Source organism: Ilyonectria robusta (genome assembly GCF_021365365.1).
Source record: "Ilyonectria robusta strain PMI_751 chromosome Unknown BGZ61scaffold_24, whole genome shotgun sequence".
In the NCBI taxonomy this organism is placed as follows: Eukaryota; Fungi; Ascomycota; class Sordariomycetes; order Hypocreales; family Nectriaceae; genus Ilyonectria; species Ilyonectria robusta.
The window spans coordinates 842,017-863,331 of NW_025764458.1; the positions used below are offsets into that span (position 1 = coordinate 842,017).

The 21,315-nt window shown below is 51.2% G+C and overlaps 7 protein-coding genes across 7 annotated transcripts; 4 read left to right on the top strand and 3 right to left on the bottom strand.

Annotated features, from left to right (window-relative positions):
• Positions 1-759: 759 nt before the first annotated feature.
• BGZ61DRAFT_429523 (uncharacterized protein) lies at positions 760-2,731 on the bottom strand. The gene is made up of 4 exons (XM_046243780.1): positions 1,618-2,731; positions 1,329-1,567; positions 1,072-1,271; positions 760-1,014 (listed from the first exon to the last, which is right to left on the bottom strand). The coding sequence occupies exons 1-4, from the start codon at positions 2,474-2,476 to the stop codon at positions 957-959; spliced, it is 1,356 nt and encodes a 451-aa protein (XP_046098814.1). The 5' UTR covers positions 2,477-2,731; the 3' UTR covers positions 760-956.
• A 905-nt stretch (positions 2,732-3,636) lies between these two features.
• On the bottom strand, positions 3,637-4,685 carry BGZ61DRAFT_537650 (uncharacterized protein; the record flags this gene model as incomplete). Its single annotated transcript, XM_046254563.1, has 3 exons — positions 3,637-4,345; positions 4,422-4,578; positions 4,634-4,685. 3 exons carry the CDS (start codon positions 4,683-4,685, stop codon positions 3,637-3,639), a joined length of 918 nt encoding a protein of 305 aa, XP_046098815.1.
• An 831-nt stretch (positions 4,686-5,516) lies between these two features.
• BGZ61DRAFT_429527 (uncharacterized protein) lies at positions 5,517-6,997 on the top strand. Its single transcript, XM_046243781.1, has 4 exons — positions 5,517-5,638; positions 5,699-6,011; positions 6,111-6,569; positions 6,689-6,997. The coding sequence occupies exons 1-4, from the start codon at positions 5,631-5,633 to the stop codon at positions 6,905-6,907; spliced, it is 999 nt and encodes a 332-aa protein (XP_046098816.1). The 5' UTR covers positions 5,517-5,630; the 3' UTR covers positions 6,908-6,997.
• Positions 6,998-8,716: 1,719 nt separating this feature from the next.
• BGZ61DRAFT_521928 (gamma-glutamyltranspeptidase) lies at positions 8,717-10,810 on the top strand. The gene is made up of 3 exons (XM_046252514.1): positions 8,717-9,157; positions 9,213-9,387; positions 9,443-10,810. Exons 1-3 carry the CDS (start codon positions 8,905-8,907, stop codon positions 10,767-10,769), a joined length of 1,755 nt encoding a protein of 584 aa, XP_046098817.1. The 5' UTR covers positions 8,717-8,904; the 3' UTR covers positions 10,770-10,810.
• Positions 10,811-11,101: 291 nt separating this feature from the next.
• Positions 11,102-16,092, bottom strand: BGZ61DRAFT_363515 (uncharacterized protein; the record flags this gene model as incomplete). Its single annotated transcript, XM_046241442.1, has 13 exons — positions 11,102-11,260; positions 11,328-11,536; positions 11,670-11,787; positions 11,836-12,048; positions 12,127-12,465; positions 12,526-12,697; positions 12,764-12,988; positions 13,063-13,338; positions 13,942-14,092; positions 14,146-14,334; positions 14,394-15,111; positions 15,175-15,787; positions 15,848-16,092. 13 exons carry the CDS (start codon positions 16,090-16,092, stop codon positions 11,102-11,104), a joined length of 3,627 nt encoding a protein of 1,208 aa, XP_046098818.1.
• Positions 16,093-16,383: 291 nt separating this feature from the next.
• BGZ61DRAFT_460557 (FAD dependent oxidoreductase-domain-containing protein) lies at positions 16,384-18,591 on the top strand. The gene has a single exon (XM_046247039.1). It carries the CDS (start codon positions 16,578-16,580, stop codon positions 18,345-18,347), a length of 1,770 nt encoding a protein of 589 aa, XP_046098819.1. The 5' UTR covers positions 16,384-16,577; the 3' UTR covers positions 18,348-18,591.
• Positions 18,592-19,579: 988 nt separating this feature from the next.
• BGZ61DRAFT_115246 (cytochrome P450) lies at positions 19,580-21,315 on the top strand (the record flags this gene model as incomplete). Its single annotated transcript, XM_046236985.1, has 2 exons — positions 19,580-20,149; positions 20,221-21,315. Coding segments are annotated over exons 1-2 (1,305 nt in total), but the record flags the coding sequence as incomplete, so codon positions are not given.

The following is a 21,315-nucleotide window of genomic DNA, read 5'->3' on the forward strand; positions in this document are numbered from 1 at the left end:
TCCGTCGCAGCCGCAGTATGTGCAGGTTCGCCCATTTGTTGCTCAGACCAGCATCGTTTTAGCTTGCTACTCTCAACCTTCGCGCTCTCGAATTAAGGGTGACTGAATAAAGACTGAATGATGCATTATAGCCGTTTAATGGATCCCTATCTCTTGGGTGGGTAACAAACGGGGGACAGCGGCAGGGAGTCTCAAGATTCACATCAGCGCCAAAACATTGTTGCAGCGTGACAAAAGGCGTTGATTTACACAAGTAAGGAGAAGCGATAGAGCCCAAATGTACAACACGGCGTGCTAGGCGTCAGGTTCATTGTTAATTAAGAATGATCCCTTGCGCAACGATATGATATTAGATAGCTAGTAGGGAATAATTACGGCTTGACTGGTTTCCCAACCCCACCATGGGAGGGTTATTGCACATTGGAAGTGAGGTGTTCTTGCTAGTGTTGGCATTAGTTTGCATCGCTCAGTTACATTGTATGCTCTCTGCGCGGTGGTCGCTGCATCCCGGATTTGCACGTTTTTGTATTCCGTAGTATTGACCGTGTTTGTCTATTCACATCTAATGCTTAGATGGCAAAGTTGGGGACAAAAGTATTGGCCCATTGGGTTGAGAGCTCGAGGCAGAGACGTATGAGCAAGAACTCGGGTAAATTGGCTCAACACTGTTCTTGAGAAAATCATTTTAGAACCGCAATCCAACTTGAGAATGTTCCAGACATGAAGATTTAAGTAAAGTAATGATGCTCAAGTATTGGAAGCATGTCCACCATAAAATGGAGATATATTTGGTATTCTTTCTAACCGTGCTCAATGTCAGATAGATCAAAGCCCCGTTGTAGTTGCTAACAATAGAGTCACACATTTATCACTACACCCAGTACCCGAAGATACAGTAGCTCATACAATAAGGAAATTTGGATTATATATAGCAGTACCTCTGGTGACGTCGATTCTCAACAACTGAGTCTCAAGAAGGCAAGGATCCGCGAGATCAAGCCACCAGGACCTCTACTTCACGATTGTCAGCGTTCTGATCAGGAATAAGTTTGAAATAAGGAGGGGACCAACGTCTTTTTCTCAGTAAAAGGTTCCTTCTTGACGACTTCTTCAACCTCTTTATATGCGTCATATCCGTATAGCCAAGGCTGGACTTCCGGACACGTCCATCGACTGGGGAATGGCCCCTTGAGTTCCTTTCCAAGCTGCGATAGGAATAGCTCATCTCGGGCTTCTTGCTCAGGGCCATTCATCATGTGAAAAGCTGCCCTCTAGTACCAAGTCATGTTAGAATGTATTTCCAATCGGGGCTTCTCGGCTAGACTCACCTGCTTAAAGGTTTCCTTCACAATCGCCTCACCTCTCGCCTTGCGAAGGCGTTCGTAACGCATCAGCGCCTGTGGCAACTGCGATTTTGATTGGATGTGGCCCAAGAGGAGGCCTAATACTGCACCATCTTCGACGGCAGAGTTTGCTCCTTGTGCAAGGTATGGGAGCATGGGGTGACAGGCGTCTCCCACGAATACGAAATTCTTCCTATCATTCACCCACGAAGGCAGCTCATTTCCTGTTAATTAATTAGTAACCGCATCAAAATTCATCAAGGGAATGCCTTACGATGCATCAACCTCCACTTGTCGACACTCTCTACAACGTTGAGAAATTTGGTCAGGATTGGATCCCAGTCCTTGAACAGTTCCCTAATCTCATCCACGGATCCAGCTTGTCGGCTCACACCTTCTGGCAGGTCATCCGGCACCAGCAAGACGATATTATACATTTCTCCGCCACGTAGCGAGTAGCCGACAGCGTGAGCTCCGGGGCCGATCCAGAAGTGGACAGATGGGTTCTTGACCCATTCTTGAAGCTCTGGGTCCTTGATCTGGTCCAGACTAAGAACAATGCGGTACGCCAGATCTCCGGTGTGTTTCGGTTGGTCCTTCGTCCCCAAAAACAAGTTGCGGCTTCGAGACCAAATGCCGTCGGCAGCGATGATCAAGTCCGCTTTGGCAGTGACGCCTGATTTGGTGGTGATTTGAGGGATGCTGAAGTCGATATTTTCAACCTTTTCGCCGAAGTAGAATTTGACGCCGAGATCCTTGGCCCGATCGAACATGGACATTTGGAGGTCAACCCGGTGGATGTCGATAAACGGGGCTCCGTACTTGGCCCGCATCTTTTCGTCAAAGTTCTCTTCCATGGCCAGAGTTTGGCCGGTGTATTTGTGAACGGCGAGATAGGTCGGCTCAGCTGCCGTCTCCCAGAGCTTATCGGGTAGGCCCCATTGCTGCAAAAGGCGAGATGAGTTGGGCGTTACCTGCAGGCCGGCGCCGACTTCTGAGAGTTCGTCGGTAGACTCAAAGATCGTGACATTGTGTCCGGAGAGAGCACACGAGATGGCCGAGGCGAGGCCGCTCAGGCCGGCTCCCACGACGATGACGTCTAGTGACACTGGTGATTTTGAGTGGTGTGGCATTTTGTCTGCAGGCTGAGAACCGTTAGCTGGGGACTGACTCAGCTTTAGGAGGTCCTAGACTCCCTATATTATACGTCTGGTCCTCGGGTACGACGTAGGATGTTTCACAGCCCCCGGCAAACCCGAAATTCAACGAACCACCCGGTTTTCGTAAGCGAGGCTACGCGGCTACCAACGACTGTATCCATAGCAAGCTTCACCTCGATGGGCAGAATGTCCACCCTCCATCCGGGGTAATAAAATGGGGCAGAGGGGATTCGTCTGGTGATCGTTCGGAAAACCCGAAAAGAAGTGGGTTTCGCTCCGGATGTTCCACAACGAGGCGCCTAGATCCTGAGGTGGGGGGACAATCCCCGCGGAGAGATCCGCGCATAATCTCGGGGATAATTTCTAAATAATGTTTATCGATTGGCCTAGTTAATTCGATATCCAAAGTGGACTTCGCATTGGCTTTATATGGAGATGACAGTTGCTAGAAACCAGCTACAATGGATTTCCAATGTTTGTTTGGGCTCGAGGAGCTTCTCGCAGCGTCTCCCATTGCCAACTAGAAACACAGTCACTCGCAAACGCCAATTGTGGACCACTTGTAAACACATACTTAAGCGTGGCATGCAGACGCCTTCAGATACTGCGCTCCGCCCACCCACAAACTCCCATGAGGGGCCGTAGCGCTCCCGAACCGCCGCTGCATAAGCCACTCGGGCTCCGTGCTCCGTTGGACCTCCGTCCGAGGCCGTGATGAATAACCTCCGCTTACGTAGTCAGACACTTCCGAATTCATTGTGAGACTCGCAAGTCCACGACGCGGCAGTTCCCCGTCCAATTCCATTGCGGCCAAGCCCGCTTACTCATTATCAGCATCGACAGGCCAAAGTAGCACCGATATCCTCAGCCCACTACTCCCCCTACCCATCTCCAGATTTTTATCCTTCTTTCTCTTCCATTCAACTGGGTTACTTTACTCAAGACTTGAGGCTTTCAAGTTCTGCACTCCCCTTGGCTTATTTTCCCCGCTCTGGAGGACACAAAGTTCCTCAGAACACAATCACAGGATCAAAATGGTGGCACATTTTAAGTGAGACTGAGGCCAATTTGGCAATTTGTAAATTCATTCCGTTATTTCATTGCATCACATCATGCTTCGCTTCGCTAATAGTCTACAGGAGGTCAACAAGACCATCAGCAATCTGGTGGATGTTGGTTCCAAAGTTGGCAGAGTTGGTCTGGAGGTAGAGAATGCCATCCTCAATGACAGCCTCGTTGTACGACTTGGACATCTTGTCGACAATTCGGAAGTGGACAGCGTTGCCCTCAAGAGTCTCGACAAGACCCTCCTGAAGCATATCATCGCTGTCAAACTTCTGGTAGGTAAGGTAGTCGTTGAGGCCCTCGAAGTAGCCACGGACGAAGCTGCCTAGGTTGGTAGCGTAGTCGTCGCGAACGTCAGAAGAGGCAGCGAGCTTCTCATAGACAGCCTCGAAGTTGGGCACGAGAGGGATCTCCTTGCCCAGGATCTTGTTGAGCTTCTCCTGGACGGGACCAATCTTGGAGTCGTAGTCCTCGACGATGGCAAGGCGGGCCGAGTGACTCATGGGCTTACCGGCCTGGTCGGCGGCGTTGAGGGCCTTGGTGAGGTTGCTCTTCTCCATGGCATGGTCGATGTTGGTTCCGAGGTTGCCGGCGGCGAAGATGATGGCGAGCTCACCAGTGGGTGTGATCTTGCTGCCACAGTAGCTGAAGAGCTTCTCCTCATCAAAGTCCATTGTGATGACGTGGGCATGAGCGAGGGTGTTGATCTCGTCCTTGACGATGTCACCAGCACTGGAGATGAAGTACTTCAGCTGCCACTCAGCTCCGCTGATATAGCTACAATGGAAATCTGGTTAGCGGTGGAGTTCAATTTCCCGAGGTGTTTGAGAGTTGGAGAGGGGGTTCAACATACCTGGCGATACAGGCACCCAGAGAGTTGGAGCCGTACGAGTTCTCCTCCGCATAAGGGTAGATGGAGAGGGGGTCGATGTTGATGGTCCATTCGACACCAAGGAGATCAGAGAACTTCTTCTCCCAGTCGGCCTTGACGTTCTCCCACTCGTCACGGACTATAGGACACGTTAGTGATTTGGTCCTGTGGGTGAGCAAATGGTATTGACTTACCGTTCTTGCGGACAGCAAGGGGGAGCTTGGCAGCGGGAGGAAGCCGAGACATGATTGCGAGTGGTGTGGATGGAGGATGGAAAGTGAAGAAGTGGGTTTATAAGATGAGAGTGAATCGGTGTTGTGATGTGATGTGATGGAGATATTCTTCCCAAATCATGGAGCATACAAGACGCCTTTTATCGTTTTATCCCAAAACCCCTGAAGGCAACCCACCATCCGGCGACCGCTCTCAGCATAGCGTCGTGGGACATCCATCCCCGCAGCTCCCGCAGTGCCTGGCCGCCAGTCATGACTACAAGCATCTGGATAGCGCCATGGTTCCGCACTTGCAACTGAGCTTGGAGCTTCCAGAAACCACTGCCAGCATCAATTGCGGGTGCACGTGGCTGGAACTGACCAGGCTAAGCGAGCAACCAGACGGTTCGAGAGGTTGAAGTTCGCGGCGTGCTGCAGCGGGCGGCATGATGGGGGCCCGCCAAGGCGAAAGCAGCAACGGCCGAGGCAGCCTTTGCATCCCAGTTCACGCCCTGTTCGCCCTGTTCGGGAGCGCGGCAGAGTTGAGGGGGAATCTGGAGATTAAACGAGCGACTGGTGATGTGCCGGTGCCTGGCGTCTGCCGCTTGGGGGACGCCACTCAGCCCAGCTGAAAGAGTAGCGTTGACTTGGCGTTAGATGCGGCCCTAGGGTTTCAGCGGCGTGCAGCCGTCGCGGGGCGTAATTTGTTCCGCTGTGAATGCCCTGCATCCCCGCAGAAACAGATGCAGTTCAGGGGGGGTCCAGTCCTGCGTAATTAGCATCGAGGCTGAAAGGCTGAATCGCCAAAAGTGACTACAGAAGCGACTCCTGAAGCTACCTGGAGCTACTCGAAGCCATCCCCAACCATTCCTCAAAGGCAGCTCCGCATCGCAGCCCCGCCCACCCCTCATTCTCATCCCATTCGCAACCTTCTCACTCACAACTATCAAATCTCAATCACCAAAATCTCATCGCAATCATGTCTCTGTAGGACACCTCGTTTTATCCATGTCAAATCATCTGCTAACGTTAACCCGATGCCAAAAGACCCCTGAAAGCCAAGGTCGCCCTGCGAGACAAGTGGGAGAAGACAGACTCCCCCGTTCAGACAGCCATCAAGGAGGTCAAGGGCCTTCTTGGCCTTGACGTTCACTGTGAGCCAGAATGGCCAATTCTCATTTCTGAACTGGAAAAGGTCTATGAGGACAAGGCCCAACTGATCGGTGCACTTGTTGGCATCCTGCAGACCTGGTTCGCAACTCTTGCCGAGATTCTCGACGATTCAACCCAAGACACTTGGTCTGAAATGGTCGTTGAGAAGGTCAATGAGTTAACCTCGAGACTGAATGTGACTGTCGAGGTAAATTTTCTCATGCGCTCTCGTGGCATTTCCACAAATCTTGGAAATGCGGTGCAGCCTAGAGTGGGGTAGCTGAATATCACTGACATGGGATGCTAGGCCTCCGAGACTGAGCGAGCTTCTACGGAATGGTCTGACAAGCGCAAGGGATTTCTTGTGTGCATTCCCAAGGTCCATGTGCATCAACCGGCTCAGTTCGGATCTCTCTTCAAGGAGCAGCTTCTCGACTGCTTCGAGGAGAAGAAGAAGCCTTCACAGTCGCTACCAATCCATTCCACCACCGGGGATGAATGGGCGGATGTGGGCATGGATGAAGCAGCTGAGAAGCCTGTAAAGCCTACTGCAACAAAGGACACAGCATCCATTGTTGACTATCTCCCCGACGCCAACACTTTGCCCAAGCCTGGCACTCTCCTCCTCAAGCCTCCGTACCACCTCTTCATTCATGCCATCGGCAACAACAAACTCGAGATCCAGTGCTCTCATAGCGCGACCCTCGAGGTTTTATCCGACTATCTTAAGAGATGGTGTCGGATTAACCCAAATGTCACCACCAAGGTCAGTTAGCCCCACATCACACGCGTCTACTATACAAGGCACTTAAGCCATTTCGGAGCATTTGCAACCACTAAGGATAACCAAAATCCATTGCCCATCAAGTGCTAATCTAATCTCAGCCTCCCGCTGTCGAGATCACTCTCAATCAAGGCTCTTGCGGCTTCGGTCTGACATACGACACACTAACCCTATTCTGCGAGAATCGATATCATGGAATCTTTACGGTCTCTCCAACTCTGATTTTGCACTTGGTGGAGGGTGAGTTTGGATATGAGAGGGTGTATAGTGATGCTAGTACTTGGCAATATCGCCGGGACGCACCATTCAAGAGGGCATAGAAGGAATGGATGAATGAAATGACCAAGCAGCATGATAATTTATTTTTGCCAGCTTTCATGTAATCAAGAGTAGTGTTCAAATCTCTAAGACCCTCATGTGATGTGCCAAAAACTCGAATAAACCAGGTGATTTCGAGAAGACAAAATAATGAGGGTGATAAGTGGTTTTCCATACCCTCACTCTGCCTATGCAACACTTATATAGCTGTAAGTTAGGACCAGTAGGCGACTAGGATGGTTTTCAAAGACAAGATGGTTGTTGAGAGCAGAAGGAATCAAAATTAAACAAGGAGACTAAGAGTATGAAGAGCTAGGGAAGCTATCCTTCTTCAAGGTCATTATATATGTTCTCAAACATTGCCGCAGTCCGTCGGCATCTAGACTACCCCACGTTTGGATTCGGGTTCTGTAAATCCCCATCTTCTTCCCCTCTACATCCCCTCGGCTAAGGAAGTCCACATCTTTGCCAAGACGCATCCGAGGGGATCTCGGCTTGCTCCCCAGTTTTTACAGGCGTCCGCAGGTTTGGATCATGTCGCTGAAGATCTCTCCACTTGGATCCTACCCTACACGGAGTTGACAAGGGGTGCTCGCTTGGGGAATCCCTTACGTAACAACCCATCGAATCCTTGCTCCGCAGTGAATGTTACCATTGATCGGAAGGGCATTGGGCATGCAAATTCCATAGTCATTCTCCGCACTACAGAACCACGTCGTGGATCAGTTGTGGTCGCCGGGGTGCAGTGAGCCCACTCCTATCGCCGGCTTCGGATTGCCGCGCGTTCCACGCTTCCATCCTCGCCACCTAACTCCTCATCATCTAGTCTTGTCAATCGGAAAAGCCTCACAAGTTTGCGGATCTGGAAATCATTGCATTGCTGGATCCTTTGTATCTAGGTGGAGAAACGAGCATGAATCTGACGAGAAGCGGAAAGAGCGGACCCTGGGGTATTTCATGCTGGCATAGAATGATGCCATGTGAAGGTTAAGTGAACTTTCAGAATAAAGCAGGAGTGATGAAAAGAGCCTCATAGCGATGCAAAGGTGGGTTCGTCACGAAGCGCAAGTCAATGATGGGCCAAGCAGTAGGTGTTTGTTCATTTTACTATGCACGAATCACAAATAGAGACGCCTCTAGAAGATAGAGTCCAATCACGAGTTTCGGAAACAAGGCCGCGCAAGCTGATTTATCAGAACCCCGACGGGCGTCGGGGACTGCTATAGAGAGAGATGGAGTAGCTAGTTTGGATCCCAGCAGTTCACTTCTATCTGCTGGCTGGTCTCCGTTTTCCGGACCGAATCAGATAAGCTATCGCATCATAGACAGTCGGTTGGAGGAAAAAGCCAGTGCGGGCATTGTTACTGGTAATGGCCCAACCTCTGAAAAACCAAGGATATTCCAGATTAGGAAGGTGTGATAAGATAGCAAGCGACCGAGCGGAGGCTAAGCTAACCTTAATCCTTTCCCATTGTCCTAATAAGGCTTCAGTCCGTGCCTATCCTTCATAATCCCCGCAAAGAGAAGAGGTACGTTGAAAGAACCTAGAGGTACGAGAAAATGATAAGGAATGTGGGCGTTGGCATTTGTAATACGATGTAGATTTGCAGTATAGGAAATGTCTATCGTATCGCCTCTATTACTATTCACTGTGGGAACTGGTTGACGGTCCTTCCGAATCGTTGTTCTCTAATTGGTCCTGTACCCGGAGAGACCGAACTGGAGTCTTTGCATGCCTGAGGGCCAAGGGTTGGATTCGCAGCTAATTACCTCATGGTCAGGGCTCTCTTAATTGATTACACATTCCCTGCCGACGAAGGAGCGTGTCACTCTAGCATGATACCGGTGCCACCTGCTCATTCCCAGCGGGCGGGGTTGATATAACCCTGACGCCAGCGCCATTGCTTGGTCTTTCTCTCCAGTACTCTCCTCCTATCGTGAGCCCTCACGGACCATTCAACTCGAAATAATCGTTTGCTCTTATCGATCTGAGTTCGCCATGGGAAAACTTGGGTTGTTATTCGCCGTTTCGGCGGTGCTGGCTCCGAGCAGCCTTCTTGCTGGTGCCGTGCCACATGAGAGTTATTACCCTCCCGCAACCGAGCCAAGCTTGTCCAAAAAGTTCACCGACAAACTCGGCGCGGTTGCATCCGAGGCTGAGATTTGCAGCACAGTTGGCATCGATCTCTTACGTAAGGGCGGCAGTGCTGCCGATGCCATGGTGGGAACTGTCCTCTGCGTTGGCACCGTTGGTGAGAAGACTCGGCGAAATTTCAAGAGATCTCAAGTGAAGCTAACTTGGTGCAGGCATGTATCATTCGGGAATCGGCGGAGGTGGCTTCACGCTCGTGCACAAAGGGCCTAGCAAAGGGAAGAAGTCGTCGTACGAGTTCATTGATTTCCGCGAGGCAGCCCCAGCCGCAGCGACCGAGGACATGTACACCGAAGACGTGAATCTCAGTTTATATGGAGGTCAAGCCAGGTATGTTTGCGAAACTTGAACGCAATACGATACATCTGTCTTACCTGTGGTTTAGTGGCGTCCCTGGAGAGCTTCGTGGTCTGGAGCATTTACACAAGAACTATGGCCGTCTACCTTGGTCAACTCTTGTCAAGCCAGCTATTCGCATAGCTCGGTACGGATTCCCCGTAAACGAAGATCTGGACAGGTTTATGAAGTCCACATATACAACCAACTCGAACGAGAGCTTCCTCGTCACCGACCCGACCTGGGCTATCGATTTCGCCCCTGCCGGAAAGTTGCTAACTCTCGGGGAGAAAATCACCCGAAAGCGGTACGCGAAGACGCTGGAGGCCATTGCAGAACGTGGTGTCGATGTCTTTTATGAAGGCCCTATCGCCAGGGCTACCATAAAAGCTCTTAAGGAACAAGATGGTATTATGACCCTGGCAGACCTTAAGAACTACTCTGTTGCCGTGAGGGAGCCGAACCAAATTGAGTACAAGGGCGGCAAAATCACAGGTGGAACAGCGCCTTCCAGCGGTGCTGTGGGCTTGGCCGCTTTGAAGATTCTTGAAGAATATGATTTCATCGGAGATGCCACCCGGGTCAACGAAAGCACCCACCTTCTTGACGAGGCGATGAAGTTCAGCTACGGAATGCGAACTAAGCTGGGTGACCCGAGTTTTGTTGACGGTATGACAGAATACCAGAAGCAAATGATATCAGAGGAAACGGCAGAAGCTGTCAGGGCAAAGATCACGGACAGAGCGCTCAACCTTTCTGCGTATGATCCCGACGGCCTTGAATCTCTTGAGACCCCGGGAACATCTCACGTCGTGGCCATGGATAGCTCGGGCTTGGCGATTTCTCTCACCACAACCATCAACTTGATATTCGGCTCGCGGGTGATGGTTCCAGAGACGGGCGTCATCATGAACAACGAGATGAACGACTTCAGTATTCCGGGATCATCCAATGCTTTTGGGTTCATCCCAAGTGAAGCAAACTTTATCCGACCTGGGAAACGCCCACTCTCAAGCATCAGCACCACCATCGTTGAGCGCGCCAACGGAATTGTTTCTCTGGTGACCGGTTCCGCCGGCGGTAGTCGAATTATCACCGCCACGCTTCAAGTGGTGTTGAACGTGCTCGAGAAGAACATGACTACACACGAGGCACTTGCGGAACCTAGAATCCATGATCAGCTGGTTCCCCAACAAGTGGCCTTTGAGTACACCTTTGATAACTCGACTGTGGCATATATGAAAGAGATAGGGAATAACGTTACGTGGGTGGCTCTCGGACGAAGCACAGCACAGGCGCTAAGACTGCTCGAGAACGGGACTTTTGAGGCTGCCGGCGAGCCTCGGCAAGTTAACTCTGGTGGATTTGCGACATAAGATCTGGCAGAAGCTTGTTAATATCTAATGGCTACAATGATAGTCCTGCACTATTTCCCAAAGTTCATCACTAATCATTGTGACTTAACACATCGAGCCAAGTGAATGACTTAGTAAAGAAGAGTAGTACGAAAAGAACGCGGTTTCATTCAAACACGGATGGAGATATTCCATTTACTCAGGCGTAGACTTATCGTCAACAAGTCTGAATACGGATGTAAGCTAAGGGTGAAATGAGAGAAATGGATGGCAGAATGGATGCAGTTTGTGCTCATACAAGCATTTCGGCGGCGGAAAGTGTTGTTGATTAATACTTGAATATGTCCAACCTCTTAGACCTTGGATACATGAACGTCTTCCGCATGGTCTACATCATCCTCAACTTGCTTTGCCTGCTTTGCCTGCTTTGCCTGCCTCGCTGCTACTCCCAAGTCGTCAACATTAGAAAAGTCGGCGACATCAAATATTTCATCCATCCGTTCCAAAGAGATCTATAAAAGAAACGAGAGTCAGATTCGAACCCAATTTGATGCTTAAGATTAAAGTAGAAAGACTTACGCCCTTTGTTTCAGGAATCCAAAATGCAGCGATTGACATGACGAAGTTCACGGATCCAAAGATGAAATAAGCCCTGTATGGTGACGTAAGTAGCATCACCGGTGTCGCTTTTGAGACGGCCAAATTGTGCAACCAATGTGTAAGTGAAGCCAACGCCACGTTGTAGGCTCTCAGCCGATTAGTCGGGATCTCGGACACATATACCCATGCTGAAGTTGATAATTAGCAAACATGGATCGGAAAGAGTTGCAATAGAGTTGAGAAAATGGATACAGATGCTTCGGGAGTTTTGAGGCTGTGCCCTAATCGGATGTACTAGTCTGGGAAGGGAAAATCACTTACATACGGGCCCCCAACCCATGTTGAAGGCCGCAGCGAAGATGTATACCATAGCTAGAGCCGCGATGCCTGCAGGAGGTGGGCTTTCGTCTTCCGCAATTTTGGGGCCGAACCGAACGTACTATTTGTGTTATTAAAACAATATAATCTTTCGAGCATCACGACTCACGAATCCCAGGAAGAACATGCAGAACGACTGCACGGCGCCACTCCACATGAAGGACATACGGCGACCTAGGGAGTCGGCCAGGAAGAAGATGAAGATCAAACATGTGACCACCTTGACAATGCCGTATATTCCTTGGGCGAAGAGGGCCGTTGTTGTGCTAGAGAGGCCCAGACTCTTGAAGATCGTGGGAGCGTAGTAGTTGATGGCGCCGGTCTAGAGGTTGTCAGCAGCCGTTAATTCTGACAGAGAAGCGAGATAGACGCAAGTTAGATTATTCAATGGGCCACTTACTCCTGACCATTGCTGGAATGTGATTATCCCAATCGTCAGCAACGCACGCTTCCGATTCCCAGAGATCGTCCAGCACTCTTTTTGCAGCGCCCAGAATCCTGTATCCTGCATAATGGCTCGTTCTTGGTCCAGTTGTGTGCGCATTTCAAGAAGCTCCTGCTGGAGATATGGGTGCTCAGGCGGAAGGTGTCGTACATCCGATAACACGTTGGTGGCCTTATCCCACTGGTCTTGAGATGCCAGCCATCTAGGAGACTCGGGGCAAAATAGCATGCTGAAGAACAACAGGGTTGGGCAGATTGACTGACAAGCCAGTGGGACCATCCAACTAGCTTTACCCTAAAGAAAAAATATGATCAGCAGGGCTATGGGGTGTATGATGAGTATAGTTGCGCTTACCGGAAGGTGTAGTAGGGAGCCATAATTGATGAAGTACGCCGTCATGCCACCCATAACCAGGAGAAGCTGGAAAAATCCGACCAAGAACCCACGGATGGCGCGAGGCGAGTTCTCGGACACGTAAGTAGGCGCCAGCATAGTTCCCGCACCAAGGCCAATACCTTCCACAAATCTAGCCTACTTGTCAGTCGCGACATATTCTACCAGCCATACGTTAGAGCCGAGGCAAGTAACTTACCGTCCGATGTAGAAGACAGAAAAATGGCCATAGGAGAATGCCTGCATCAGCCCACCTATTAAGCCCGTGATGGCGACAGCAAGCAGCGCAGGCTTCCTCCCCCATCGATCGGCGAAGGGGCTACAGACCAGAGCTCCTGCAACAGCGCCTGCTTGCATAGTAGTGACGAGGTTGCCGGACAGATCGGCGGCGGCACTTGGGGGGCGCTCGTCAAGACCAAACTCTCTGTTTTTGCAAAGGTCAGTTTGTTTCTACCTTCCGAACGGTGCAAGATATGCATATACAGGGCCACAGCATACCTCTTAAAATCCGGCATTACTAGAACACCGCCAATAATGCCTGCGTCCACGCCAAAGAGCGCGCCCGCGAAGCATGCCTGCGAATTGGCGAGATTAGTCCCAGAGGTATAACTCTTGGGGTCAAGGTGTTGCACATACTGAAGTGGCCAACGCAAGAACGCGCCCATTGTAGATTTCCGGTGGGTCAACATGGATGGCATCGTTGCGGATGATGCGCCGAAGCAGTGAGTGGAATGCCATCTTCGTTGGAGGCAAAACGAATCACCTGATGTCGTGCTCCCTGATGCGAGTGAGTGTTGGGAGATGTGCGATTAAAGAACATGGAATTACGAACCGAAATGTAGCAACGCATGATGATATAAGTACTGTCGCACTCGAGTGGCCTAGGAAAGTGAAACAATCCATTCGGCTGCGGTTGTTTACAGCCTCACGTGAATTCCAACCCCGCATTCATGGGGTGCAGTAATTAAGGTGCAGGAGGGTGTACGGGGTGCAGATCCTATTGAAGGGATCGACATCAGGGTGTCGGCTTTCATTCGGGGTCTGTCGGCTGCTTCCCGACTTGATCGTGGCTGTAACGAGGCGTTCTTGGCAATGCGCCATCCGGGGAGTGTCGGGTCATTCCCGAGACGCGTCGTGGCCGTGGAGGTGCATAGAACATTATCGGATCAAAGGTGACGCATCCAAGTTGAGATACTTGACGTCCTCTTAGGGCTTATTGTACATGAATGGTCTCATACAGTATGATGTAGACTCCACGCCTTGACCATTCGGCCCTTCTCTAACTCAGACCTGAGCAAGATGCAAGATAAGAAGCAGAAACTTGCTACCGAATTCACTTAATTACACAATTTCTCAAAAAATCCGAGATTCATGTACTATAAGCTGTCCCATGGACTCTCAGGGTTGCCCCAGATATGCTCCAGCTCCGAGCCTAATGAAGGTGTTGGCCAGCCGCACCTGATCCGGCACGAGTCGAGCATTTCCAGGACGCAGCTTCTCTGACGAGGGTTCTGCATGAACATTCCAGCTATGGCAAGGAATTAGATGATGGTTTGTCGTTGATCATTTGAGCGGGCTTACCGATGAACAGGCATTGCGAAGACAGCATGCTCGATGCATCCTCTGTCAGTGTCATACCAATACCGCAGACCATCTCAATACTATCCTGAATCGTCTTCTGACGCTTCATAAAACTTTCAAGGCCACCTAGGCATGGCTCGTTGGCACATATTAGGATTTGGGACACATGATGAATCTGCATCGCCAATCCTATCGCTGGAGTTAGCATCGGGAGCGCAGCAAATATCGGTTGACGAAGGGATACCTACCAAAACACTGAGGGTGTATCAAACGCGGCTGAAATGCTTCAGAACCACGGCGACTTATCGCAGGAAGTGAAGAGAACTCGACTGTCAAATGCGATTGCCATTCATGAAGCATCTTCTTCAGTGCCTTGGCCCACACGAGCCTCCCTGACAAGGCGCCTTCCGCCTCCTCGGATGAATCAAGGGCACAAAAGTTGATTACTTGGGCCAGAATCCAGACGGCACGCGAAGCCAGCTCGTGGCTATCTAGTTCTGAGCATGCTTTTTTCGGTGTCCATGTGCTGTATGTCCTGCGCTTCTCGCGAAACGCCACCCATATATCTTGACGAAGCCAAGCCCACCAGGTCGTGCTTTCTAGGCTAGGAGCCTCCACTTCGATCTGTCGCGACCGGAGGATCCAGAATACACCTTGCAGATGCTTTTCCCAGTCCTTGCGAGATCCTCGCAGCATCTCGTACGTTGAGACGATGAGAGTCGTCGCCATCAACTCGCGGCTGTTCTGGTACGTCGAGAAACGCATGGCCTTCTGGACGTAGTGCAGAGTTTGATAATAGTACTGTAGTGCGCTATTCTGGTCTGGACGCTCTTCAAGCGAAGTACTTCCATCAAGTGATTGGTGATAAGCAGATAGCGCCAAGATGGCATTTAATAGGCCTGCATTTCTGACGGCGAGGTGTGGTACTCTGGTAGAAAACGTACGGGCCGGGTCGAACAGATCAAGCTATTATTGGCCATGAGTGACTTTGTTTACCCAACATAGAATGCGATAGAGATGATATCATACCCATGAGCATATCCGGTGAAGAAAGTTCTCGAACAACATCTGTTCTCTGTCAAGCAAGCAGATATTTGCGGATGCTTGCCACATGCTTTTCTCTGCTAGGTTTGCAATTGGACTCGCGGCGGCGATCCCTTCCTCGGACAAGTCTTGTGCTGGTGGCTGGTCATCGATGATTCTCGTGGCTCGCTGCAGAGGCGTCGTATCGTTCTCCTCCTGGCCATCTGAGGGGTCAAGGAATCCCCCCTCCAGCTCAAGTGCTATATCTGCCTCCTGAAAAGCCTCACGAGATGCATCGCTGGCTAAAAGACCGAACCATCGAACCGCGGCGACACTTGCAGACGCGGTGGGAGTCGTTGAAGCTGAGTCTGATTGCTGTCCAAACGAGTCATTGGCCACGTAAGAAAGCTGTTGCGTCTGTACACCTCCAGTAGCATCCCAGCCTATATTATTGCTGATGCCGCGTGGGTGGGTATGAGTCGGAGCAGAGGGAGACAGGTCTGAAGCCACGCATTGCGACTGTGAAGCAGCGACCGAGTGGACAATCTGTAACAGGTCATCCTGAGAACTGATGATCTGACCCAGTTGCCGAAGGATCTCTAAGCTGGCAGGGTCGAATCTAAACAACACTACATAAGCATAGGTATATAGTTATCGTTAGTAATGGGGTGAAACATACGAAGAGTGGTCCTTCTCCACAGCATCGAACGAGCATGGGATATTGAGAGACGCACAAAAGCCACAAGTGGGTTGCACGTTATCGCACTTGGTCTTCCTCGCCCGACACACGTGGCAAGCCCTCAGACTCCTCTTCCGCGGATACTTGGCGTCTGATGATGACTGGCGAGCGCGCTTCCGTCCTCCTTGAGGGTCATAATTAGAAGCGGCTTGCCGAGTTGGCTCTGTCTCGCGCTGATCGGGCATTTCAGACCAGAATCAAGAGCCAAGACCTACAGGAGAATACGCCTTGCAATCGGTGGCTTATCGGTCGGGGAAGATCAAGGTAAGTACCCGACGTGACTCCTCGAGACGGCATGGAGAAGCTGCAGTCGAAATGGACGGCAATTAGCGAGACAGCTTCGGGGAGTCGCGGGGTCAGATCCTGTCAGCTGGACAATCCTGTGGCGTAACGGGGACGCGGATCCGACAGCCGAGACCTGCAGCTCAGCAGATGATCCAACGTGACACCAGTGTCGATCATGTTCATTTACGGACAGCGGGAGTCTCGCGGCGCGGGGACTGTCGGGAAGAAGCATGAAGCAGTCAATCATCCCCTCCGGCCAGTGGATTATGAGCTCGGCCGAGTCGCATTCGCAGGATAAAAGCCGCGCAATACCTATCAACCAACTCAGCAAGTTCGCGACGCTTCTAATTCAGCAGCAGTTCATTCATAGTTCATCGGTTCCATCATGGTCTTACTGCCGGCTCCCCACCAGGACAAATTGAACGAGATGGAGGGCTTGAGCCGCGATACTCAGCCCGAAGCGGCATTCGAGGGTATCCCAGGCAATGGGAGCAGCGCTGCGACATCATGGCAGAGGGCACATCTCAAGTCTAGGCCCCAGGTATTCTCAACCGACATTCTTGTTGTTGGTGGCGGCCTCGGCGGAGTCGCTGCAGCGCTTGGAGCTCTGCGCAGGGGTCGCAACGTCTTTCTGACCGAGGAGTACGACTGGTTAGGCGGGCAACTGACCAGCCAAGCCGTGCCTCCGGATGAGCATTGTTGGGTGGAACAATTCGGCGTCACTCGCTCGTACCGGGCCCTGCGCGATGGCATCCGGCAATACTATCGCGACAACTACCCTCTGACGGACGAAGCCAGACGGAGGCCGCAGTTCAACCCCGGTGCTGGGCATGTCAGCAAACTATGTCACGAGCCTCGCGTTGCAGTGGCTGTCATCGAGGCCATGCTTCTGCCGTATATCGGGAGTGGGAAGCTTGTCATCAAGAAGCCAACGAAGGCCGTCTCATGCCAGATGGATGAGCAGCAGGTGGTTCGCTCTGTGGAATTTCGTCGACTCGACCATCCCGACACTTTCACCGTCCACGCCAAATATGTTATTGACGCCACGGAGTTGGGTGATCTCTTGCCTATGACCAACACTGCCTACGTGACTGGCTTCGAGTCTCGTAAGGATACCGGGGAACCCAGTGCACCGGAGGAGGCACAGCCGCAAAACTCCCAGGCAGTCTCCATCTGCTTCGCCGTTGACCACATTGACGGAGAGGACCATACAATTCCAAAGCCTCCAGAGTATGACTACTGGCGAAACTATCACCCGGACTTTTGGGGCGCACCGTTGCTCGGTCTGAAAGCGCCTCATCCACGAACGCTCAAGATCGTCGAGCGCGAGTTCACCCCGAACCCCAACGATGATCCGGCACTGGTAAATGCGGACCAGCGTTTGTCGGGTGGCGACATGAATCTCTGGACCTTTCGCCGCATCGCAGCACGCGACAACTTCAGGCCTGGGGCCTACCAATCCGACGTGTGCCTCGTCAATTGGCCCATGATCGATTACTTCGAGAAGCCCATCATCGACGTCCCCGAACATGAGCTAGAAGCACGTCTCAGCGCTGCTGCCTCGTTATCATACAGCATGCTGTACTACCTGCAAACCGAGTGTCCCCGAGCTGACGGAGATGGTAAAGGCTATCCAGGGCTACGTCTCCGAGGTGACATTACAGGCACAGAACATGGGCTAGCGATGGCGCCATATATACGAGAATCCCGCCGCATCAGGGCCATTACCACGGTTGTTGAGCAACATCTCTCATTGAAGGTTCGTGGCGATAAGGGGGCAGTACGCTACCCCGACAGCGTGGGGGTAGGCATGTACCGCATCGACCTGCATCCGTCTACAGGCGGTGACAATTACATTGATGTTGCCTGCTGCCCATTTGAGATTCCGTTAGGCGCCTTGATTCCGCTGGAGCGCCCCAACCTCCTCGCGGGCTGCAAGAATATTGGAACCACGCATATCACCAATGGCTGTTACCGGCTGCACCCTGTTGAGTGGAACATTGGAGAGGCGGCAGGCTTGTTGGCAGCGCATTGCCTGGATACGAAACTTTCTCCGCATGAGGTACAGGGAAAGAAGAAATTGTTTGAAGCGTATCACAAGGTGCTCATTCAAGAGGGTATCGAGACAGCATGGCCTGACGTTTCAGGTTACTAGTTTGGCTGGGAAGGTCATCTGGTTGTGTCTTTTGATGTAGTTTTAGTGGTGAGAATAGTCAATTACAGCGAGATTCTGATGTGAGAAAGTCTCAACGCGGCATCAGAAAATTGTCATGCTGTATCCCATATATAGGCCCATGGAGAGACAAAACATTGGCCTTTCAGTGCCTCAACCCGAGACTTAGGCTCTTCAGCCATGGCTCAGCATCGGCTCGGATTAATCACCATATACTCAGTTTTAGGAACAGAAATAGATCTGTAAGCTTGAATCTCGTATCCGATTGAAGCGGTATCCATGGACTGCAAGTATCCACTACGAAGAACCCCTAACCGCGTGTCTCGGACACTCATTCCGCGTGGCTCCTTTACGTATCAATCCGAGATCCGCATCTAGACTTCTTCTAGCTAGGCTCCACCTCTTTGCTTTAGTCCACCATGGACAGGACCGAGGTCACTACGTGCCTAGCTTTCCCAGCCATTCAATGGGATATTGCTCTACATATTCCAAGGCGCCGGTGAGCACTATGTGAGATTAGGAATTACGCCGAAGAAGGATTTTATATAACAAATCATTGAAAGAGAGGATAGCGAGGCGCAACTTCAAAGCTGTTCAAAAGAGGTGTTGAAAGAAGGGCAGGGTCTCAACGGGGGCTCCCTCGAGGAAAAAGAGACGCAGAGCTGCTATTGGGTGCGGAACGAATATTAAAGAACTCACCCCTACCTACCCCGCTGGAGATAAATGCGGCCTTTTGAAGATACCTGTCGCTTCAAAGAATGGGGGCTGAGACACATGCACTTCGTGAAGTGAGATGACAATGTCATTTAGGCGAGCTCTAACCAGCTCGTCAACCGATTTCTGTTAACCCAAACGGCGTCTTAATACTGCGTGATTTAACATTCAGTTTCTTGAAATCATGAAATAGTACACGGGATCTTTTTGATGCTTCAAAGGGTTCAAATGCGATTAGGATAGTTTGAAGAATTATCCATTCACAGTCTTAACATCGCCTCCCGCACACAAACGAGGTGGCTGGAGGCCCTCGTGTTCGGGTAGAATGCTAAGGATGCACTTAATCCCACATTAACCCACCGAAAAGCCATATTTAATTCCCCATAGCAATCTTTTCGTATTCGGATACGTCCGCTGGGTGGTCGGGGAGGTGATAGCCTCAGGACTCAGATATGTGGATACGAATACGAACCCGAAAGGGTGACGAATACGCCCCGGGGATAGGCGCCGCCTCCTCGGCTATGCAACTGAAACTGAATCTTGGTCGATGAAGAAAGTGTCCACAACAGATTTCCCGATATGTAATAGATGCGTAAGCCTCTGATTGGTGAGATGGCAAGTTGGAGGAGGCGGAGATTCGTCTCGGCGATGTACTGAGGCCTGAAAAGAGCAACCGAGACAAGACTTGGCGTAAAGGATGCGGCCTGGAGGAAACGAGATTCAAGTTGCGGAGGTTGCCGCGTGCTAAGCCAGTCTTCGGAGTATTTGAATGATTCCTCTCCCGTGTTTTCCTTCTCGTGCTGTCTCTTGTAACCACGTCACAGTTCATCTCAGCACTGCAACGGCCGAAAAACTGCAAGATGTTGGAACAAGTGTTGGATGTTGCTCTCTACCTCCCCGTCTACACCACCGGGGCCTTCTTGGCTTTGGTTCTCCTCAATGTCCTCCAACAACGGCTTTTTCGGAGGGCCAGTGATCCTCCCATGGTTCTCCATTGGCTTCCATTCATTGGCAACGCTGTTTCTTATGGCTTAGATCCCTACTCCTTTTTCTTGCAATGTCGAAAAAAGGTACCGCGGCATGAGCATATTTCTTGGGCTTTGTCTGTTTCCCATGTTTTGCTGACTGTCTCTTGCTCCAGCATGGCGACGTTTTTACCTTTGTTCTCTTCGGGCGAAAGATTACCTGCTACTTGGGCACCCACGGAAACGATTTCATTCTCAACGGCCGACATCAAGACGTGAGCGCCGAGGAAATCTACGGCCCTCTTACAACTCCCGTCTTCGGTAGTGACGTTGTATACGACTGCCCAAATGCGAAGTTGATGGAACAAAAGAAATTTATCAAGTTTGGGTTGTCCCAAAAGGCTCTCGAGTCCTACGTCCAAAAGATTGAAGGAGAGGTCATCGACTACCTCGGCTCGGCTTCCGCATTCAGCGGCCCCTCGGGAGCTATCGATATTTGCAACGCCATGGCCGAGATAACGATCCTCACCGCCGCTCGAGCACTACAAGGAGACGAAGTCCGCGGCAAACTGACCGCTGAGTTTGCCGACCTATACCATGATCTGGACCAAGGGTTCAAACCAGTCAACTTCCTCTTTCCTTGGGCGCCCTTGCCACACAACCGCCGTCGAGACGCAGCACATGCCAAAATGAGGGCAGTCTATATGGACATCATAAATGAACGGCGCAAGAGCGGTGTTGATGTGAATGAAGGCTCGGATATGATATGGAACCTGATGCGATGCACCTACAAGAATGGACAGCCGGTACCTGATAAAGAGGTGGCGCATATGATGATTACGCTTCTTATGGCAGGTCAACACACATCTTCGTCTGCCAGTTCTTGGATTATGCTTCACCTTGCCTCCCGTCCTGACATTACCGAAGAGCTATATCGGGAGCAGCTAGACAACTTGAGCGTCGACGGAGTCCTCCAACCGCTCCAGTACAGCGACCTCGACAAACTCCCTCTGCTCAACAATGTGGTCAAGGAAACCCTACGAGTCCACTCATCCACCCACACCCTTATGCGCAAGGTCAAGAATCCTCTCCAGGTCCCCGGAACCCCATACACGATCACTCCCGATCAGGTTCTTTTGGCTTCGCCGATTGTAACCGCGCTCAGTGACGAGTACTTTCCCAATGCCTTGACTTGGGATCCTCACCGTTGGGATGGAAAGGCCGTGGAAGAGCCCGTTGGTGATGATCTGGTCGATTACGGTTACGGCGTT